Source organism: Cherax quadricarinatus, chromosome 83 (assembly GCF_038502225.1).
Source record: "Cherax quadricarinatus isolate ZL_2023a chromosome 83, ASM3850222v1, whole genome shotgun sequence".
Taxonomy (NCBI): domain Eukaryota; kingdom Metazoa; phylum Arthropoda; class Malacostraca; order Decapoda; family Parastacidae; genus Cherax; species Cherax quadricarinatus.
The window spans coordinates 5,813,720-5,832,890 of record NC_091374.1 but is presented as its reverse complement, the minus strand read 5'-3'; the positions used below and the strand labels follow the sequence as shown (position 1 = coordinate 5,832,890).

The 19,171-nt window shown below is 38.7% G+C and overlaps 1 protein-coding gene across 4 annotated transcripts in view; it reads right to left on the bottom strand.

Annotated features, from left to right (window-relative positions):
* Positions 1 to 19,171, bottom strand: part of LOC128702213 (senecionine N-oxygenase) — a 49,614-nt gene that overhangs the window by 8,360 nt on the left and 22,083 nt on the right. For all 4 annotated transcript variants that reach the window (XM_070102770.1, XM_070102768.1, XM_070102767.1 and 1 more), the window contains exons 3-7: positions 15,261 to 15,399; positions 8,744 to 8,877; positions 7,723 to 7,900; positions 5,896 to 6,046; positions 3,860 to 4,023 (exon numbers count right to left, since the gene is read on the bottom strand). In XM_070102770.1, coding sequence (XP_069958871.1) covers positions 3,860 to 4,023; positions 5,896 to 6,046; positions 7,723 to 7,900; positions 8,744 to 8,877; positions 15,261 to 15,399 — 766 coding nt within the window. The remainder of the gene's footprint in view (positions 1 to 3,859; positions 4,024 to 5,895; positions 6,047 to 7,722; positions 7,901 to 8,743; positions 8,878 to 15,260; positions 15,400 to 19,171) is intronic.

Sequence of the window (19,171 nt, the reverse complement as noted above, 5' to 3'; positions counted from 1 at the left end):
TCTTTGCCTCCAAATACAAAGTTCTTTTGTCTCCACAGATTCCTAAGTGCACCACTCACCCTTTTCCCCTCATCAATTCTGTGATTCACCTCATCCTTCATAGACCCATCCGCTGACATGTCCACTCCCAAATATCTGAATACATTCACTTCCTCCATACTCTCTCCTTCCAATCTGATATCCAATCTTTCATCACCTAATATTTTTGTTATCCTCATAACCTTACTCTTTCCTGTATTCACTTTTAATTTTCTTCTTTTACACACCCTACCAAATTCATACACCAATCTCTGCAACTTCTCTTCAGAATCTCCCAAGAGCACAGTGTCATCAGCAAAGAGCAACTGTGACAACTCCCACTTTATGTGTGATTCTTTATCTTTTAACTCCATGCCTCTTGTCAAGACCCTCGCATTTACTTCTCTTACAACCCCATCTATAAATATATTAAACAACCACAGTGACATCACACATCCTTGTCTTGTTATTATAATAATTCATTCTGGAAACATTTTGCCAGCCAGTAGCTTCTTCAGTCCAAGAGAAAGGTGGAAGATGAGTAGTTTGAGGTAATCAGTCCCTCAGCTACATGTTCAGTTTATCAAGACTGGTGGACTGAACACATTGATTCCAGGCTGAGGGACAGATTACCTCAAACTCCTCCTTATCTTCCACCTTTGTCTGCACTGGACTGAAGAAGCCACTGGCTGGGAAAACATTTCCAGAATAAAGATACCCAAATGCTGCACAAGTGTCTCATTTGTCAAGGTTTAACATCAAGAGTACAGTACTGAGGACTAGTACACAAGGAGAATCAGGCATTGCAATAAGCTCTGAATATAAAGTCATAGAATCTACATCAAATTTCAGAGACGAGCAGAGAAAACATGTCAGGATGATGAACAACAAGTTATAAAGTCAGTATAGTCTGTGATATACATTGCAGTCATTTGAAAGATGCAAGACTTAAAAGGTGGCATAGGTTGCCCCTTCTTGACAGCACTGTATGACTCTGTGGGTTCAGCATTTAGTTTTGATTATAATAATAATAATAATAATAATAATGCTCCTTCTTGAGATAGCCATGAGTGAGTGTTATGTCCAGTATACCTTCATAAGTTAACTGTATCCCACAAGCACCAACAACATAAGTGTGGATAGCCAGAAGCCCAGGTGGTCATGATTAGTCATCACTCAGACTAATGATACTACCAGAAACCTATGGACGAGTATCATCCCAAAATGCCATAAACTACAGTCTCATTAATGACCTGTCAAGAATGAGCCAGTAACCTTTCTGCTGTGTTCCTCTATTAAATTCTTATGACTCACACACAAAAAGGAAGTTATGTCTATAAAAAAAAAAAAAGCAAAAGACTGGGCCTGGAATAAGATGTAACATTACCATTTAGTGCCATAAGCCTTCTCAAGATCGAAAAAGGCAGCCATAATAAAGTGATAATTAGCAGTAGCACAGCAAATATAAGTCTTAAGTTAAAAAAGTAAGTTTGTATTAGAATGACTCTTCCAATAATTAAACTGAAAGGGGTCAGGCAATTATGGGTCTCCATGTACCACACAGCATCATAAAAACAGAGTTTGTAAGAACAATGGGCCAAGTCCACTCCACTGCATCGAACTTGCATTGGCAGACCAGCTGTTGTCAGCCACTGAATGAGGATATCACATAACCAAATACACAGAAAAGTTAATGCCAAAGGATGTTCCGGCTAAAACACCTGACCATGTGCGACAACTGATCCTGGCAGCCGCCTGAGGTAAGTTGTGCAAAGGCATTATGGGTTTCCACAGTGTAAAAGGTGAAATCTAGCACAACAGATTCCTGTACAGACTTGAACCTTAGAAAGACAGAAGGTAAAACCCCTTGTGATTACAGTAGTTATCTAGCAGTTTGATCTCAATTACCTTTGATTGTGAATCCCTACAATCACTGGACATATGGCAATTCAGCAGTTAGTATTTATGGAGCTGCATCACTGCTAACTGTGCTATAAGTTTGACCATCTGGAAAATTACTGTACAATGATTATCAATGGCTGACTGCCCTATCTGAGGACTTGCTATCTGCAAATGAAAGAATATGGCATATGGATAGGCATTAACTCACCTCTGACAAGAGGACAGCCTTCTCATCATCCCATATGTCTATACAACCTATTAATTTGACCATTCTACATTGCACTACCAATTTCTTTGCCCCAGTACACAACTTTTTCCAAGTACAGTATAATTTCTTTACATGCACCTGCTTCATTACCTTCCCAATCTTCATTCTCTTATGTTCCTCAGATCCCTTTTAACCCTCACTCCAGTGGTGGAGGTAAAGGACCATATGTGCTTGCTCTCTAGTGCCCAACATAGTGGCACACACCCTACCTCTGACTTTAATCCTGTCATGTGTCAGAATGACCACCAAACCTCCAAAAAAGTTTCTATTTCATTTCCCAATACTGCTATTGTAAGATTATATTCCTAGCTTTGCCATTTTCCCAGTTATAAATGTGGTTCATGATATCTCACTGACATATGACAGAAAATATACCTTTTTATATATCACCACTCCAGCATCCAATCACAATATGCTAGATTATATATTTAAGACCAAACACCACAAGCTTAGCCTTGCTCCTATAGCTACAAATAGGTAACCACAAAAACAAATTCCTACTCGAAGCATCCAGCTTTTCAATCTATGAGAAACCTAATGTATACTGCAACTTCTGACACCTTTGTTAACTCGTCTTCCTATAAAGAACAAAAAGATACAACACCGTGACTGAAACAATACACAAATAACAAGCACATAGGAGAGTGAAGCTTCCGGCAATGTTTTGGTCCGACTTGGACCATTTACAAAGTCACACTAACACGTATATGGTCCAAGTTGGACCAAAACATTGTTGTAAGCTTCTCTCTCCTATGTGCAGGTTGTGTACTTGTCTTCTATGTTCATTCTTTCCCCGTCTCTTGCAAATGGTCATTTGTATCTTCCATGCTTTCATCTCTTAAGCATTTTGTCTCCTTTTGCACATAGACCTCGTTGTTACACCCAGCACTCTGCCTCCGACCTCCAGATTTCCCTAGCTTTGAGTGATTGCATCACTTAATGAGTGCCTTGCTTTGTCATATTTTCTTCAATTTTTAATATCTTTAACTCACTGGATTCGGGAAACCCGATGAGCTAGACTAGTTCTGGAGGTGGGAAGTATAGTGCATGCACTCTGAAGGAGTGGGGATGTTGCTGTTTGAAGGATTATTTGAGTTGTGATGCCTACTGATTTCTGCCTACCCGGAGGGTGTTTTGGAGGTCAATGTCCCCGCAGTTCGGTCCTTGACCAGGCCTTCCCTATTGAATGAATAGTGAACTTGAACCATGATATCTTGAATGGAAATGACAGAGGTTTTAAAAATAGAGGAGTCTCAGAGAGTAACATGAATAATTGGGAAGAGCTTCAGCTGCTGATTTCTAAATTTACCCCAGTGAATCTATATTTTTATACAGATCATTACCTCCCACGTAAATACTAACACATGGACAACACTATCTAATTTTAGAACATCCCAGTGGCCTTAACCCTAAAGCAACCAAAACAACCATGTATTGGAGTCTATGAAAATAACCCACATTAAACAGTATGGAGATATCTGTGCTATACTGATACTGCTGAATGCAGATTATTGTTAGAGATTACCCTAGAAGTCAGTGTGTGACTGTTTAGGTTTACAGAGAATACCAAATTCAGTTGCAGTACAGCATTTTTTTTTTTTTTTTTTGGGGGGGGGGGGGGGTACTACAAAAAAATTAGCCCATTACATAGAAAAAATGCACCTGACTTACCTGAAAATCAAACAAAGGAAAAGGGCAGACCAGGAAAGGTATACCAATGAATGCCATGGAGGGATATTTAGTGTTAATGATGTGCTTGTAGAGAGGCTTAACAACGTTCTCCTCTATGGTGATGCCACACTCTTTCGACAAGAATGGAAATGAAAACAAGTACCCTGGAAGGAAAATGAATGAGAGAGACTTTAATGCTACAATATCTAAAATACACCTGCTTATTTACCCTGAAATACAGGTAAAGAGAATATACAATTAATGTATTATCTAAAGCACACCTATTTACTCTAGAATGAAAATGAAAGAATGTTGAGAAGTACAGTGCCTGCACTCTAAAGTAGGGGTTTGGGATATTTGCTGTTTGGAGTGACATCTAAACTATCACATCTGTGAGCCTCTGGCAAGACAGCGAGTGTAAATGGTGGTGAAAGTCTTTCTTTTTCGGGTCACCCTGCCTCGGTGGGAGACTGCCAGTCTTTAAAATAAAGAAAAATCACTGAATTAATAACTATAGTGCCTGAGTACTTTAAACAAATATTCTTTATGGTTGAATCTCGAAAATACCTGATAATTATAATTCTTGAGCATACATTTAAAGTATGAAACAGCTAACTTTAGCTCTTTTGTTCGCACCTAACATGACACAGATTATTATATACATTATTATCTATTCATGGGGAAGCACTAAACCTGTAGGGGTTATACAACATCTGGGCATGGGAGATAGTCTGACCCAAGGACAGGGAGGGCAGTTTTAATTACCTGAATCAAGAGCCCTTCACTAACATCAAGGCCATCCTTCCTGAAAGGAACATGACTAAAATAAAAATGACAAGATTTTCTGTAAGTCAAGAAACAATAATATGGTAGGTTTTCATAATTGCAACCCTTGGTGTTGGCAACCATGCAATGCTGAGGCTAGAATACCTTGTGAAAGTGAATATAGTGAGGAAGAGAACATGAATGGACAAACGTGTCTCCAAAGGAGGAGACGTGTGTGTGTGTGTGTGTGTGTGTGTGTGTGTGTGTGTGTGTGTGTGTGTGTGTGTGTGTGTGTGTGTGTGTGTGTGTGTGTAATTAATTGCAACATTCTCAAGCAGTGCTCATCAACACTTTGAAGATGATCCCTCATCTTACAGCTCATAGTACCTTCTGCTTGAGTACTAAAGATTTTAAGTTATTGTCAATGATGTGTCAATCACACAGGATAACCCAAGAATGAAAAGCAGCATGACTAACTTCTACTGGTCTCATCCTAGGTAATCTACACATATGCTATGTATGATAATTTATGTAACTGTATTTATGTGTACCTGTACCTGAATAAGCTTACTTATCCTAGTTGTGACCTACAATAGACTTTCCCATACATCCCTCCTTGTCTAGGGTTCACCCTGAGTACTTCCAGTCAAGCTGAACACACTACTACTGCATTATAAAGTACTCCTTTATCTGCATATTCTACCTAAATTGAGTTGTAGTATACTGTACCTGTAGTATACTAAAGAGATATTTTGTCTCATGTGATGCCTGTGCATCCTATTACAGATTACAAGTGTAATAAATATGAATTAGCAGTATTACTGAAGTGATGGCAGAGAAAGAAACAGTGGGTTGTATAGTATGAAGATTAGAAACAGGAAGCACAATGCCTGCACTACAAAGTATGAGTGGAGATGTTGCAGTTTGTAAGGTCATCTGAATTGTGATGTCTGTGTACATCTGTGAAGACAGGTACTGAAAGAATGATGTCTTTCTTTATTTGGATCACCCTACCTTGGTATCAACTGTTTCAGAGCCTGGCTGGTAAGAGACTGGCCAGCACATCATAGCTGGAGGATTAAGCTTCCAGGACTGAATGATCACATGGATTTATAAGGCCATGAAATACAATAGTAATGGCAAACATGGATAAAAAAAAATGTGCTGTATAAATAACCAGTGGTAAGATGCATACTACCTAAATTATCCTTCAACAAGTAAATGAAAAATACTAACAAACAAAATAAAAGCTGAAAATTTTCTCTACTCACCAGTACAATACAAAATAACATCTGCTTCAGCAGAGGAACCATCACCAAACACAAAACCATTTTCCAAAGCAGACTCGACTCCACGAACTTGACGAACATTGGGCGGCAACTCTGATGGTATTGGTGTTGGATGGTTGTGAGAGAGTAACACCTGAAATTTTAACTGAAATATCAGTATACATTACCTAGATTTATTAGGTTTAAGAATAAACTTTTTTTTGATACCTAACCCGAAAGTCTCAGCTACAAATCCTACAAAAGAGTGGGATGAGAAAGAAAGAAGTGGAAAGGTGGAGGGTAAATACAAAAAGGAGCATATTTATTTACCAAAATGATACTTTTTTTTTTTTAAACAAGTTGGCCATCTCCCACTGAGGCAGGGTGACCCAAAAAAGAACAAATGTTTTTCTTCTTTTTACATTCAATAATTTATATAGAAGTTACTGGCGCTTTACCTGGAGAGGGTCTCAGGGGTCAATGCCCCCCACAGCCAGGTCTGAGACCAGGCCTCAACCAGGCTCAACTTAAAATTAAATAAAAGAATAGATGAGGTTATACAAGCAATCTGTGTAAAATAATGGAGATGTATGAAGATATGATAAGTAAGTATGAAGATCATTTTGGTTACAGCATCAAAACTGCTCTATCAACAAAAATGGCACAATGTACATTGGTTTAGAGAGACACGTATATTATATTTATACACAATATAAACTGCATGAAAATGAGATAACAAGGAACAATGATCACACTAATCAAAAAATCCAGGTTATTACTAAACTACACTGAACTACTCTCTAGCTACCATTACTACTATCTAAACAATGAAGATCAGGATAGTAAAGTGGGGAAGATGGAGAGAATGACTTTTCTTTCTGGTGGATAGTAATGCCAATACAGTGGACCCCCGGTTTACGATATTATTTCATTCCAGAAGTATGTTCAGGTGCCAGTACTGAACGAATTTGTTCCCATAAGGAATATTGTGAATTAGATTAGTCCATTTCAGACCCCCAAACATACAAGTACAAACGCACTTACATAAATACACTTACATAATTGGTCGTATTGGGAGGTGATCGTAAAGCGGGGGTCCACTGTATATTCTTCATCTTTACTGTCACATAGTCAGAACATACTTTATAGTAAAGCATTTATGTACATGTATAACTAATGTGACATGTACATGTACAACTAATGTGGCATTTTATTGTGGCAATGTTTCAGTCTCCAGTAGCTTTGTCCAGCTGTAACAGTTTGACAAAACTCCTGGTGAGAGAAATGTTGCCATAGTATCACATTAGTTGCACGTCACATTAGTGATGTGCAACTACCAACATTAATGCAACTTTATATTTGATGGGGTTCAAAGTCATTTGTAGTAGCAAAATAAGCTTTGTATCTTCTCATGTTTTCAAAACTGGGAATACATACCATTTAGGAGAATCCAGTACATAAATAAAATGCAAACACATACATCTTAACTCCATGGGGATATGGAACAGAATTCTTCCTCTGTAATCTATGCGTGTCGTAAGAGGCGACTAAAATGCCAGGAGCAAGGTGCTAGTAACCCCTTCTCCTGTATAAATTACTAAATTTAAAGAGTTCTCAACTTGGTGTTTAGATTATTGATTTTCTTTTTAGGTCACCCTGTTTTGGTGGGATATGGTCGGTTTGTTAAAAAAAAATATCACGTTAAGTTACTACAACATTACAGATGAAAGATTATTAGATGTATTCCCCACACTAACTGTAGTGGCTGTTACAAGCGGACAAAAATCTAAACACAAATTCAGAACTGTTATTCTTCTATCATTTGCTTACCTCTTTTGCAACTGTCGAGAGTTCCAGAGCAATATCCAACCCGGATGCCGCTGCTCCTAGCACCACTACTGTACATCCTTTGTATGAAGATGGCTCTCGATAATCGTGGCTGTGACCCTGGCGACCTTGGAACTTTTCAATGTTCTTTATTTGTGGAATTCTTGGAACAGAGTAGTGCCTGAAGGATACAAAAAAGAAGTTGATTCTTAAAAGATATAATGACTTTTCAGTATTGTATAAGTATTTTTTTTTTAACACACTAGCCATCTCCCACCAAGGCAGGGTGACCCAAAAATGAAGAAATGCTTTCATAAAGTTTTTCTTCTTTTTACATTTAGTAATTTATACAGATTGGTTACTAGGTCCTTGCTCCCTCTATGTTTATTTTTTTTTTTTAACGTGTCGGCTGTCTCCTACCGAGGCAGGGTGACCCAAAAATGAAACGCTTTCACTATATGAACTATGTAGTATATGTATATATCAACCCCAATATACTGTATAGAGTTGTTTCTACAAATTCACAAGGGTTCCTCGTATGCAGTTTATATTATCTAACTGTTTTACTGATGGGCAACCTGTTAATAAATCTGACTATCCATGGGTTTTTTGGCTTTACCCATTTTTTTTCAGGCTAGGCACATGAGCCTTGACCTGAAAACTAACCATGTAACTCCTTACAAACTGTGCCCAAAAGTTTTCCCCAGGCCCATACATTTTTTTTCATTATTCTGCTAATATTAACTACAGTAGATGGCGTTCTTTTACAAAGATACATTCTCTGAAACAAAATAAGCCCAAATATGAAATAAAACTTTTAACAAAGACTAGACTTTGCATTAATTTGTAGGGACATCTGCACATCTTTCATCTGTAGATGAGAAATCCAAACCTTTTTGTCTACACCATTCCCTCTTTCTCTTTTACATGTTACTTCCACACTGAAAGCAAAGTGTAGTTAAATTACTGAAGCCACAACAGAGAGAATACGTGGTCTAAAATATAAATAATAAGATGTGTTTACCCATTACACACAAGAAGGGCATCACACGTAGTGGTGGATAACTTCTTGGATTCAAGAGATTTAACTGTCACGTCCCAGGCTGGAGGACCTTCAATCTTCATCACTGGCTTTACTTCCTCCACGTAATGACCAAACTGAAAATTATACATCAAGATAATTGTGTCAATGCAACAAACCCTGTCATCTTGGATTCAATCTGCAACATCCTCAAACAATTTCCCCTCTTTAATCTTTCATTACTCCAACAATATTTCTTCACTTTTCTTGCAGGAATAGTCTCAACTACTGCATATGATTCTAAAAATTATAACAGAGAACATGTTCATTGAACTAGCTATCTTGGGAATGATAGAGTGTTGAACAGACCATTTTTTTTTTTTTTTTTTTTTTTTTACACAGGGTTTGACAAGGTTAAGGATCCCTAGCTTTATTGACAAGCTATTTACAGGTTAAGGATTCGTAGCTTTATTGGCAAGCTAAGAGCTGTTACCTACATCAGCTCATTTGAAAGCATTTTTGTTATGAGACATACAAGTAGGGAACAGGATGAAATTGGAGCCATCCGTGGGCCAGCATTTTCATTTGATCAACTGACTTTATCTCGTTGACATCATTATGCTGTACGAATGTGTTCCATACTCGAGTCATCCTGGGTATATATGATCTCAGATGGAGTGATGTTCTGGAGAAGGGTACAGCCAGAGTGAAGTTGCTGCTTTCCGCCAGTCTTGTGGCATAAAAGCTTGTTTCACGCTGTCCTCGAAGTGGATCCAAGTGTGGTACTTTGACAATATTGGTCTTGTACATAACAGTAAGGCTACCCACACCCCTTCTATGTTGAAGGCTCTGCTGAAATGACAGATCTATCCAGGATGGGTCCAGGCGAGAGATGAGATGTCTTGCTCTGTTCTCTACTCTGTCAAGCAGTTGCAGATGGTTGAATCTCTCTCTCTCTATCACATTAACCTAAAAAGACTATTAAAATCCAGCATCTTTGTTAAACGTATTCATGATATATACCTGGAGGGTGTCCCGGGGCTCAATGTTCCTACAGCCCAGTCCACAACCAAGCATCTTTGCAATTACTGTTTGTTCATGTCATTATTTTGATACCTACTAGGGTAGGGATGTGTGTTACAAACTGATATATGGCATACATAAACTATAGATTAGTGGGAAAATGCCAGATGTGGTAAAAATAACGAATCTGCATTCCTACCAACACCCATAGGCATCTAGCAAAAAAATTAAGTATAGTCAGATGTGTTTCTCAAATCAAATGAAAAAATAATGTCCCAAGTTTTAAGATTTATTTGGCTCATTTGACAAAACTGAATATGCAACAGGGGTTTTATTATGTATCCCCAGTAAGACTTTTGAAGCCATTAACCATAAAAAAAAATCCTCAAACTATACTACATGTACTATGGAGTGAGAGATCACTTAAGCTCTTCCCAATTTTATCTCAGCAACAGAAACCAGTATACCACTATGAATGATTTGATGTATCCTACTCTTCTTTCAGCATTAAAGTGGACATGTTGAGACCAAATGAGTAAAAAATGCCTGCAGATACACATTTCACTGAAAATGTTTTGTGTGCATCAATGAAATTTTAACTATTTTCAATATGAAATATAATTCTAACCAGAACAAAAGTTATAAGAAAATCAGAAAATCATAGCTTACAAAATGCAGTACAGCCTCTCCTCACTTAAAGACAAAGTCCCATTTCTAAGACCACATCTGTAAATGAATTCGTCACTGAGTGAGGAGCATACTATAATGGTAGTGGGTTTGTGTCTTCTATCTTTGATATTGTTTTAATGTCACCTCTGCACCAATTATAACATTTCTGGTATATTTTTAAATGTTTATACAGTATTTATTATCACACTGGCCGATTCCCACCAAGGCAGGGTGGCCCGAAAAAGAAAAACTTTCACCATCATTCACTCCATCACTGTCTTGCCAGAAGGGTGCTTTACACTACAGTTTTTAAACTGCAACATTAACACCCCTCCTTCAGAGTGCAGGCACTGTACTTCCCATCTCCAGGACTCAAGTCCGGCCTGCCGGTTTCCCTGAATCCCTTCATAAATGTTACTTTGCTCACACTCCAACAGCACGTCAAGTATTAAAAACCATTTGTCTCCATTCACTCCTATCAAACACGCTCACGCATGCCTGCTGGAAGTCCAAGCCCCTCGCACACAAAACCTCCTTTACCCCCTCCCTCCAACCCTTCCTAGGCCGACCCCTACCCCGCCTTCCTTCCACTACAGACTGATACACTCTTGAAGTCATTCTGTCTCACTCCATTCTCTCCACATGTCCGAACCACCTCAACAACCCTTCCTCAGCCCTCTGGACAACAATTTTGGTAATCCCGCACCTCCTCCTAACTTCCAAACTACGAATTCTCTGCATTATATTCACACCACACATTGCCCTCAGACACGACATCTCCACTGCCTCCAGCCTTCTCCTCGCTGCAACATTCATCACCCACGCTTCACACCCATATAAGAGCGTTGGTAAAACTATACTCTCATACATTCCCCTCTTTGCCTCCAAGGACAAAGTTCTTTGTCTCCACAGACTCCTAAGTGCACCACTCACTCTTTTTCCCTCATCAATTCTATGATTCACCTCATCTTTCATAGACCCATCCGCTGACACGTCCACTCCCAAATATCTGAATACGTTCACCTCCTCCATACTCTCTCCCTCCAATCTGATATTCAATCTTTCATCACCTAATCTTTTTGTTATCCTCATAACCTTACTCTTTCCTGTATTCACCTTTAATTTTCTTCTTTTGCACACCCTACCAAATTCATCCACCAATCTCTGCAACTTCTCTTCAGAATCTCCCAAGAGCACAGTGTCATCAGCAAAGAGCAGCTGTGACAACTCCCACTTTGTGTGTGATTCTTTATCTTTTAACTCCACGCCTCTTGCCAAGACCCTTGCATTTACTTCTCTTACAACCCCATCTATAAATATATTAAACAACCACGGTGACATCACACATCCTTGTCTAAGGCCTACTTTTACTGGGAAAAAATTTCCCTCTTTCCTACATACTCTAACTTGAGCCTCACTATCCTCGTAAAAACTCTTCACTGCTTTCAGTAACCTACCTCCTACACCATACACTTGCAACATCTGCCACATTGCCCCCCTATCCACCCTGTCATACGCCTTTTCCAAATCCATAAATGCCACAAAGACCTCTTTAGCCTTATCTAAATACTGTTCACTTATATGTTTCACTGTAAACACCTGGTCCACACACCCCCTACTGTACTATATACTGTAATACACAGAATAGAGGAAATCAGCTCTAATATACATTATTTAGGCATGCATACTGGTCAGAGAGCCCGTCGTAAGTTCAAGCCATCGGTAAATGAGTGTGTCACTAAGTGAGGAGAGGCTGTACGTACTGTATTTTAAGTACCTTCAATAGATGATTTTATTTAGATTAATAACCCTGAGTGCTAGTAACCCATGATAATTCAATGTAAGTCAGGATGCTACACTCAAGTACCTACTTACTGCTAGGTCAATACACAACATATTAACCCATAAACGGTCCAAATGTATATATACGTTCTCTACTGTAGTGCCCCAACTTTTTTGAGAAAAAAAATCGTTTTTTTTTTTAATAGGAAAAAAGAGCATATGGTACCCAGGCATCCGAAATTATTTTAATATGGCACACAGTGAGTGCACACACCCATTCTCTCATGTCTAGGCGACTCAGGCTTATCGTGGCAATGTTGAATGTATGACAAATAAAACGTATATATACGTTGTAGCTAGTTGTAGCTACACTGAGAGTAAAAGGTAGATGGGATACAAGGAGAATAGAAGCATCAGGGAAGAGAGAGGTGAAGGTTTATAAACTAAAAGAGGAGGCAGTTAGGGTAAGATATAAACAGCTATTGGAGGATAGATGGGCTAATGAGAGCATAGGCAATGGGGTCGAAGAGGACTGGGGTAGGTTTAAAAATGTAGTGTTAGAGTGTTCAGCAGAAGTTTGTGGTTACAGGAAAGTGGGTGCAGGAGGGAAGAGGAGCGATTGGTGGAATGATGATGTAAAGAGAGTAGTAAGGGAGAAAAAGTTAGCATATGAGAAGTTTTTACAGAGAAAAAGTTAGCATATGAGAAGTTTTTACAAAGTAGAAGTGATGCAAGGAGGGAAGAGTATATGGAGAAAAAGAGAGAGGTTAAGAGAGTGGTGAAGCAATGTAAAAAGAGAGCAAATGAGAGAGTGGGTGAGATGTTATCAACAAATTTTGTTGAAAATAAGAAAAAGTTTTGGAGTGAGATTAACAAGTTAAGGAAGCCTAGAGAACAAATGGATTTGTCAGTTAAAAATAGGAGAGGAGAGTTATTAAATGGAGAGTTAGAGGTATTGGGAAGATGGAGGGAATATTTTGAGGAATTGTTAAATGTTGATGAAGATAGGGAAGCTGTGATTTCGTGTATAGGGCAAGGAGGAATAACATCTTGTAGGAGTGAGGAAGAGCCAGTTGTGAGTGGGGGGGAAGTTCGTGAGGCAGTAGGTAAAATGAAAGGGGGTAAGGCAGCCGGGATTGATGGGATAAAGATAGAAATGTTAAAAGCAGGTGGGGATATAGTTTTGGAGTGGTTGGTGCAATTATTTAATAAATGTATGGAAGAGGGTAAGGTACCTAGGGATTGGCAGAGAGCATGCATAGTTCCTTTGTATAAAGGCAAAGGGGATAAAAGAGAGTGCAAAAATTATAGGGGGATAAGTCTGTTGAGTGTACCTGGTAAAGTGTATGGTAGAGTTATAATTGAAAGAATTAAGAGTAAGACGGAGAATAGGATAGCAGATGAACAAGGAGGCTTTAGGAAAGGTAGGGGGTGTGTGGACCAGGTGTTTACAGTGAAACATATAAGTGAACAGTATTTAGATAAGGCTAAAGAGGTCTTTGTGGCATTTATGGATTTGGAAAAGGCGTATGACAGGGTGGATAGGGGGGCAATGTGGCAGATGTTGCAAGTGTATGGTGTAGGAGGTAGGTTACTGAAAGCAGTGAAGAGTTTTTACGAGGATAGTGAGGCTCAAGTTAGAGTATGTAGAAAAGAGGGAAATTTTTTCCCAGTAAAAGTAGGCCTTAGACAAGGATGTGTGATGTCACCGTGGTTGTTTAATATATTTATAGATGGGGTTGTAAGAGAAGTAAATGCGAGGGTCTTGGCAAGAGGCGTGGAGTTAAAAGATAAAGAATCACACACAAAGTGGGAGTTGTCACAGCTGCTCTTTGCTGATGACACTGTGCTCTTGGGAGATTCTGAAGAGAAGCTGCAGAGATTGGTGGATGAATTTGGTAGGGTGTGCAAAAGAAGAAAATTAAAGGTGAATACAGGAAAGAGTAAGGTTATGAGGATAACAAAAAGATTAGGTGATGAAAGATTGAATATCAGATTGGAGGGAGAGAGTATGGAGGAGGTGAACGTATTCAGATATTTGGGAGTGGACGTGTCAGCGGATGGGTCTATGAAAGATGAGGTGAATCATAGAATTGATGAGGGAAAAAGAGTGAGTGGTGCACTTAGGAGTCTGTGGAGACAAAGAACTTTGTCCTTGGAGGCAAAGAGGGGAATGTATGAGAGTATAGTTTTACCAACGCTCTTATATGGGTGTGAAGCATGGGTGATGAATGTTGCAGCGAGGAGAAGGCTGGAGGCAGTGGAGATGTCATGTCTGAGGGCAATGTGTGGTGTGAATATAATGCAGAGAATTCGTAGTTTGGAAGTTAGGAGGAGGTGCGGGATTACCAAAACTGTTGTCCAGAGGGCTGAGGAAGGGTTGTTGAGGTGGTTCGGACATGTAGAGAGAATGGAGCGAAATAGAATAACTTCAAGAGTGTATCAGTCTGTAGTGGAAGGAAGGCGGGGTAGGGGTCGGCCTAGGAAGGGTTGGAGGGAGGGGGTAAAGGAGGTTTTGTGTGCGAGGGGCTTGGACTTCCAGCAGGCATGCGTGAGCGTGTTTGATAGGAGTGAATGGAGACAAATGGTTTTTAATACTTGACGTGATGTTGGAGTGTGAGCAAAGTAACATTTATGAAGGGATTCAGGGAAACCGGCAGGCCGGACTTGAGTCCTGGAGATGGGAAGTACAGTGCCTGCACTCTGAAGGAGGGGTGTTAATGTTGCAGTTTAAAAACTGTAGTGTAAAGCACCCTTCTGGCAAGACAGTGATGGAGTGAATGATGGTGAAAGTTTTTCTTTTTCAGGCCACCCTGCCTTGGTGGGAATCGGCCAGTGTGATAATAATAAAAAAAAAATATACGTTTGGGGCACTAGCGGTAAAAATGTATATATACGTTTGGACCATTTATGGGTTAAATACAGCATGTAAAAGACTTAAAAATATATACATCCAAATGTCAAACAAAATATAGAAACAAATAATCTAAGCTCAGACCAACCACAAAATAACAAATAAACCTGAGACATACAAATAATTCAGTACCTTGATATGGGGGTTGAGTTTGTAGTGCTCCATGTAACTCTCCAGGTACTGCTGAACCTCAGTGTGATGTATAAAAGAATTATCCCCAGATGGAAAAGGATAATCAGGAAATCCCATTACCTCCTTGGGAAGGTTTGTCCTAAAAAATTAATAATAGTTTTGAGAATCAATAATCAAGAATTATATCTGGAATTAGGTACAGTATTCACATAATTAGGTGAATTAATTTATCATCACACTATTCTAGAGAGAATATATAGACAGTTCTGTAATTAACCCTTTCAGGGTCCACAGGCCCTCTCAGAGACTTGTTCTCAGGGTCCCCCAAATTTAAAAAAAAAAAAAAAAAATCTTATGAAAAGATAGAGAATCTTTTCCTGATCATGACACCAAAAGTATGAAATTTGATGGAAAACTTAAGGAATTATGCTCTCGCGAAGTTAGCGGTCTCGACAACGTTTACGCATCGGTGATTTTGCCCAATTTGAGCCCTATTTTCGGCCAATTCCATTGTACTAGTCGACAAAAATCATAACTATTTCGCTAGAGCTCCATTTTTTCTATCGAATGAGTACAAGAAACCACCCATTTACCGATTTCAACTATCCAATACAGTGGTCAGAATTTAGCAACTTTCCCAATTTCACACAAATTTCAAAAAATGCCAATTTCCAAATAGGGTCCAGAATAAACAAGAGAGACATTCCTGGCACTAAAATAACATTTCCTCTGTTCATTAGTCACATCCCCAGGTCCCTCTTACATTTTTTTTGCTTTCCACTTTGAATTTTTATTCTCACAAAAAAAATAAGATTTTCTGTTATGCAGACTACTGCATTAGTGTAGAAATGGTAAAAATAACATCGGCGCACTTGTAAAAGAATATTAGACTCACCAGTTGACGTGTATTGGACGCTTAGCACGATTTGTTGACTTTTGAACTTTGGTAAAAATCGAACAGAACTTTGGTAAAAATCGAACATTTCTGCTACTTTGAGCTCAATTTCAAGGTACTTTTCATTGTAAAACCAGTCAAAATCATCTCAATTTCTGTAATATGTCTTCCATTCTATAAAATGAGACCAAGAAAACTAGAATACAACAATAAATACCATACGAAAATATAGTGCAAAGTCTCTGTTTTAATCCAAAAACACTGTCAAAGTTTTTTTTTTCTCATTGTGCACTGCAAGATTTTTTTTATACTGCGCACACTGACCACATAGACCCATTCTTTCATATGTAGGCCTACCAGCTTTCTCTTACTAGATTTGAAGGTGCTAGAATTCATGCGTACTAGTACGTCATGGACGCTGGTGCGTAAGCCGTACTAGTACGTCCGAAACCCTGAAAGGGTTAAGTATACATATGCATACAATATTAGGTGTATTAATTTATCATCACACTATTCTATACAGTAAAAAAGAAGAGTATATATTATATATATATATATATATCTATATATATAATTTTTTTTTTTTTTTTTTTTTTCTTTCTTTCAACAAGTCGGTCGTCTCCCACCAAGGCAGGGTGACCCAAAAAAGAAAGAAAATCCCCAAAAAGAAAATACTTTCATCATCATTCAACACTTTCACCACACTCACACATTATCACTGCTTTTGCAGAGGTGCTCAGAATACAACAGCTTAGAAGCATATACGTATAAAGATACACAACATATCCCTCCAAACTGCCAATATCCCAAACCCCTCCTTTAAAGTGTAGGCATTGTACTTCCCATTTCCAGGACTCAAGTCCGACTATATGAAAATAACCGGTTTCCCTGAATCCCTTCACTAAATATTACCCTGCTCACACTCCAACAGATCGTCAGGTCCCAAGTATCATTCGTCTCCATTCACTCCTATCTAACACGCTCACGCACGCTTGCTGGAAGTCCAAGCCCCTCGCCCACAAAACCTCCTTTACCCCCTCTTTCCAACCCTTTCGAGGACGACCCCTACCCCTCTTTCCTTCCCCTATAGATTTATATGCTTTCCATGTCATTCTACTTTGATCCATTCTCTCTAAATGACCAAACCACCTCAACAACCCCTCTTCTGCCCTCTGACTAATGCTTTTATTAACTCCACACCTTCTCCTAATTTCCACACTCTGAATTTTCTGCATAATATTTACACCACACATTGCCCTTAGACAGGACATCTCCACTGCCTCCAACCGTCTCCTCGCTGCTGCATTTAATATATATATATATATATTATAGGTAGTAGGTTGATAGACAGCAACCGCTAAGGGAGGTACTACCGTCCTGCCAAGTGAGTGTAAAACTGAAGCCTGTAATTGTTTTACAGGCTTCCGTTTTTTTTTATTTTATTATCACACATGATGGTAGGATTGCTGGTGTCCATTTTTCTGTCTCATAAACATGCAAGATTTCAGGTATGTCTTGCTACTTCTACTTACACTTAGGTCACACTACACATACATGTACAAGCATATATATACACACCCCTCTGGGTTTTCTAATATTTTCTTATTAGTTCTTGTTCTTGTTGTTTATTTTCTCTTACCTCCATGGGGAAGTGGAACAGAATTCTTCCTCCGTAAGCCATGCGTGTTGTAGGAGGCAACTAAAATGCCGGGAGCAAGGGGCTAGTAACCTCTTCTCCTGTATATATTACTAAATGTAAAAGGAGAAATTTTCGTTTTTCCTTTTGGGCCACCCCGCCTCGGTGGGATACGGCCAGTGTGTTGAAAGAAGATATATATATTATATATATCTATATATATCTATATATATATATATATATATATATATATATATATATATATATATATATATATATATATATATATATATATATATATATATATATATATATTAGGTAGTAGGTTGGTAGACAGCAACCACCCAGGGAAGTACTACCGTCCTGCCAGATGACTGTGAAACAAAAACCTGTAACTGTTTTGCATGATGGTAGGATTGCTGGTTTTCTTTTTCTGTCTCATAAACACGCTAAGATAACAGGGATATCTTGCTACTCCTACTTACACTTTGGTCACACTTCACAGACACGCACATGCATATATATATATACATACATCTAGGTTTTCCTCCTTTTTCTAAATAGCTCTTGTTCTTTTTTATTTCTTCTATTTCTTCCATGGGGAAGTGGAAAAGAATCTTTCCTCCGTAAGCCATGCGTGTCGTATGAGGCGACTAAAATGCCGGGAGCAATGGGCTAGTAACCCCTTCTCCTGTATACAATTACTAAAAAAGAGAAGAAGAAAAACTTTATAAAACTGGGTTGCTTAAATGTGCGTGGATGTAGTGCGGATGACAAGAAACAGATGATTGCTGATGTTATGAAGGAAAAGAAGTTGGATGTCCTGGCCCTAAGCGAAACAAAGCTGAAGGGGGTAGGAGAGTTTCAGTGGGGGGAAATAAATGGGATTAAATCTGGAGTATCTGAGAGAGTTAGAGCAAAGGAAGGGGTAGCAGTAATGTTAAATGATCAGTTATGGAAGGAGAAAAGAGAATATGAATGTGTAAATTCAAGAATTATGTGGATTAAAGTAAAGGTTGGATGCGAGAAGTGGGTCATAATAAGCGTGTATGCACCTGGAGAAGAGAGGAATGCAGAGGAGAGAGAGAGATTTTGGGAGATGTTAAGTGAATGTATAGGAGCCTTTGAACCAAGTGAGAGAGTAATTGTGGTAGGGGACTTGAATGCTAAAGTAGGAGAAACTTTTAGAGAGGGTGTGGTAGGTAAGTTTGGGGTGCCAGGTGTAAATGATAATGGGAGCCCTTTGATTGAACTTTGTATAGAAAGGGGTTTAGTTATAGGTAATACATATTTTAAGAAAAAGAGGATAAATAAGTATACACGATATGATGTAGGGCGAAATGACAGTAGTTTGTTGGATTATGTATTGGTAGATAAAAG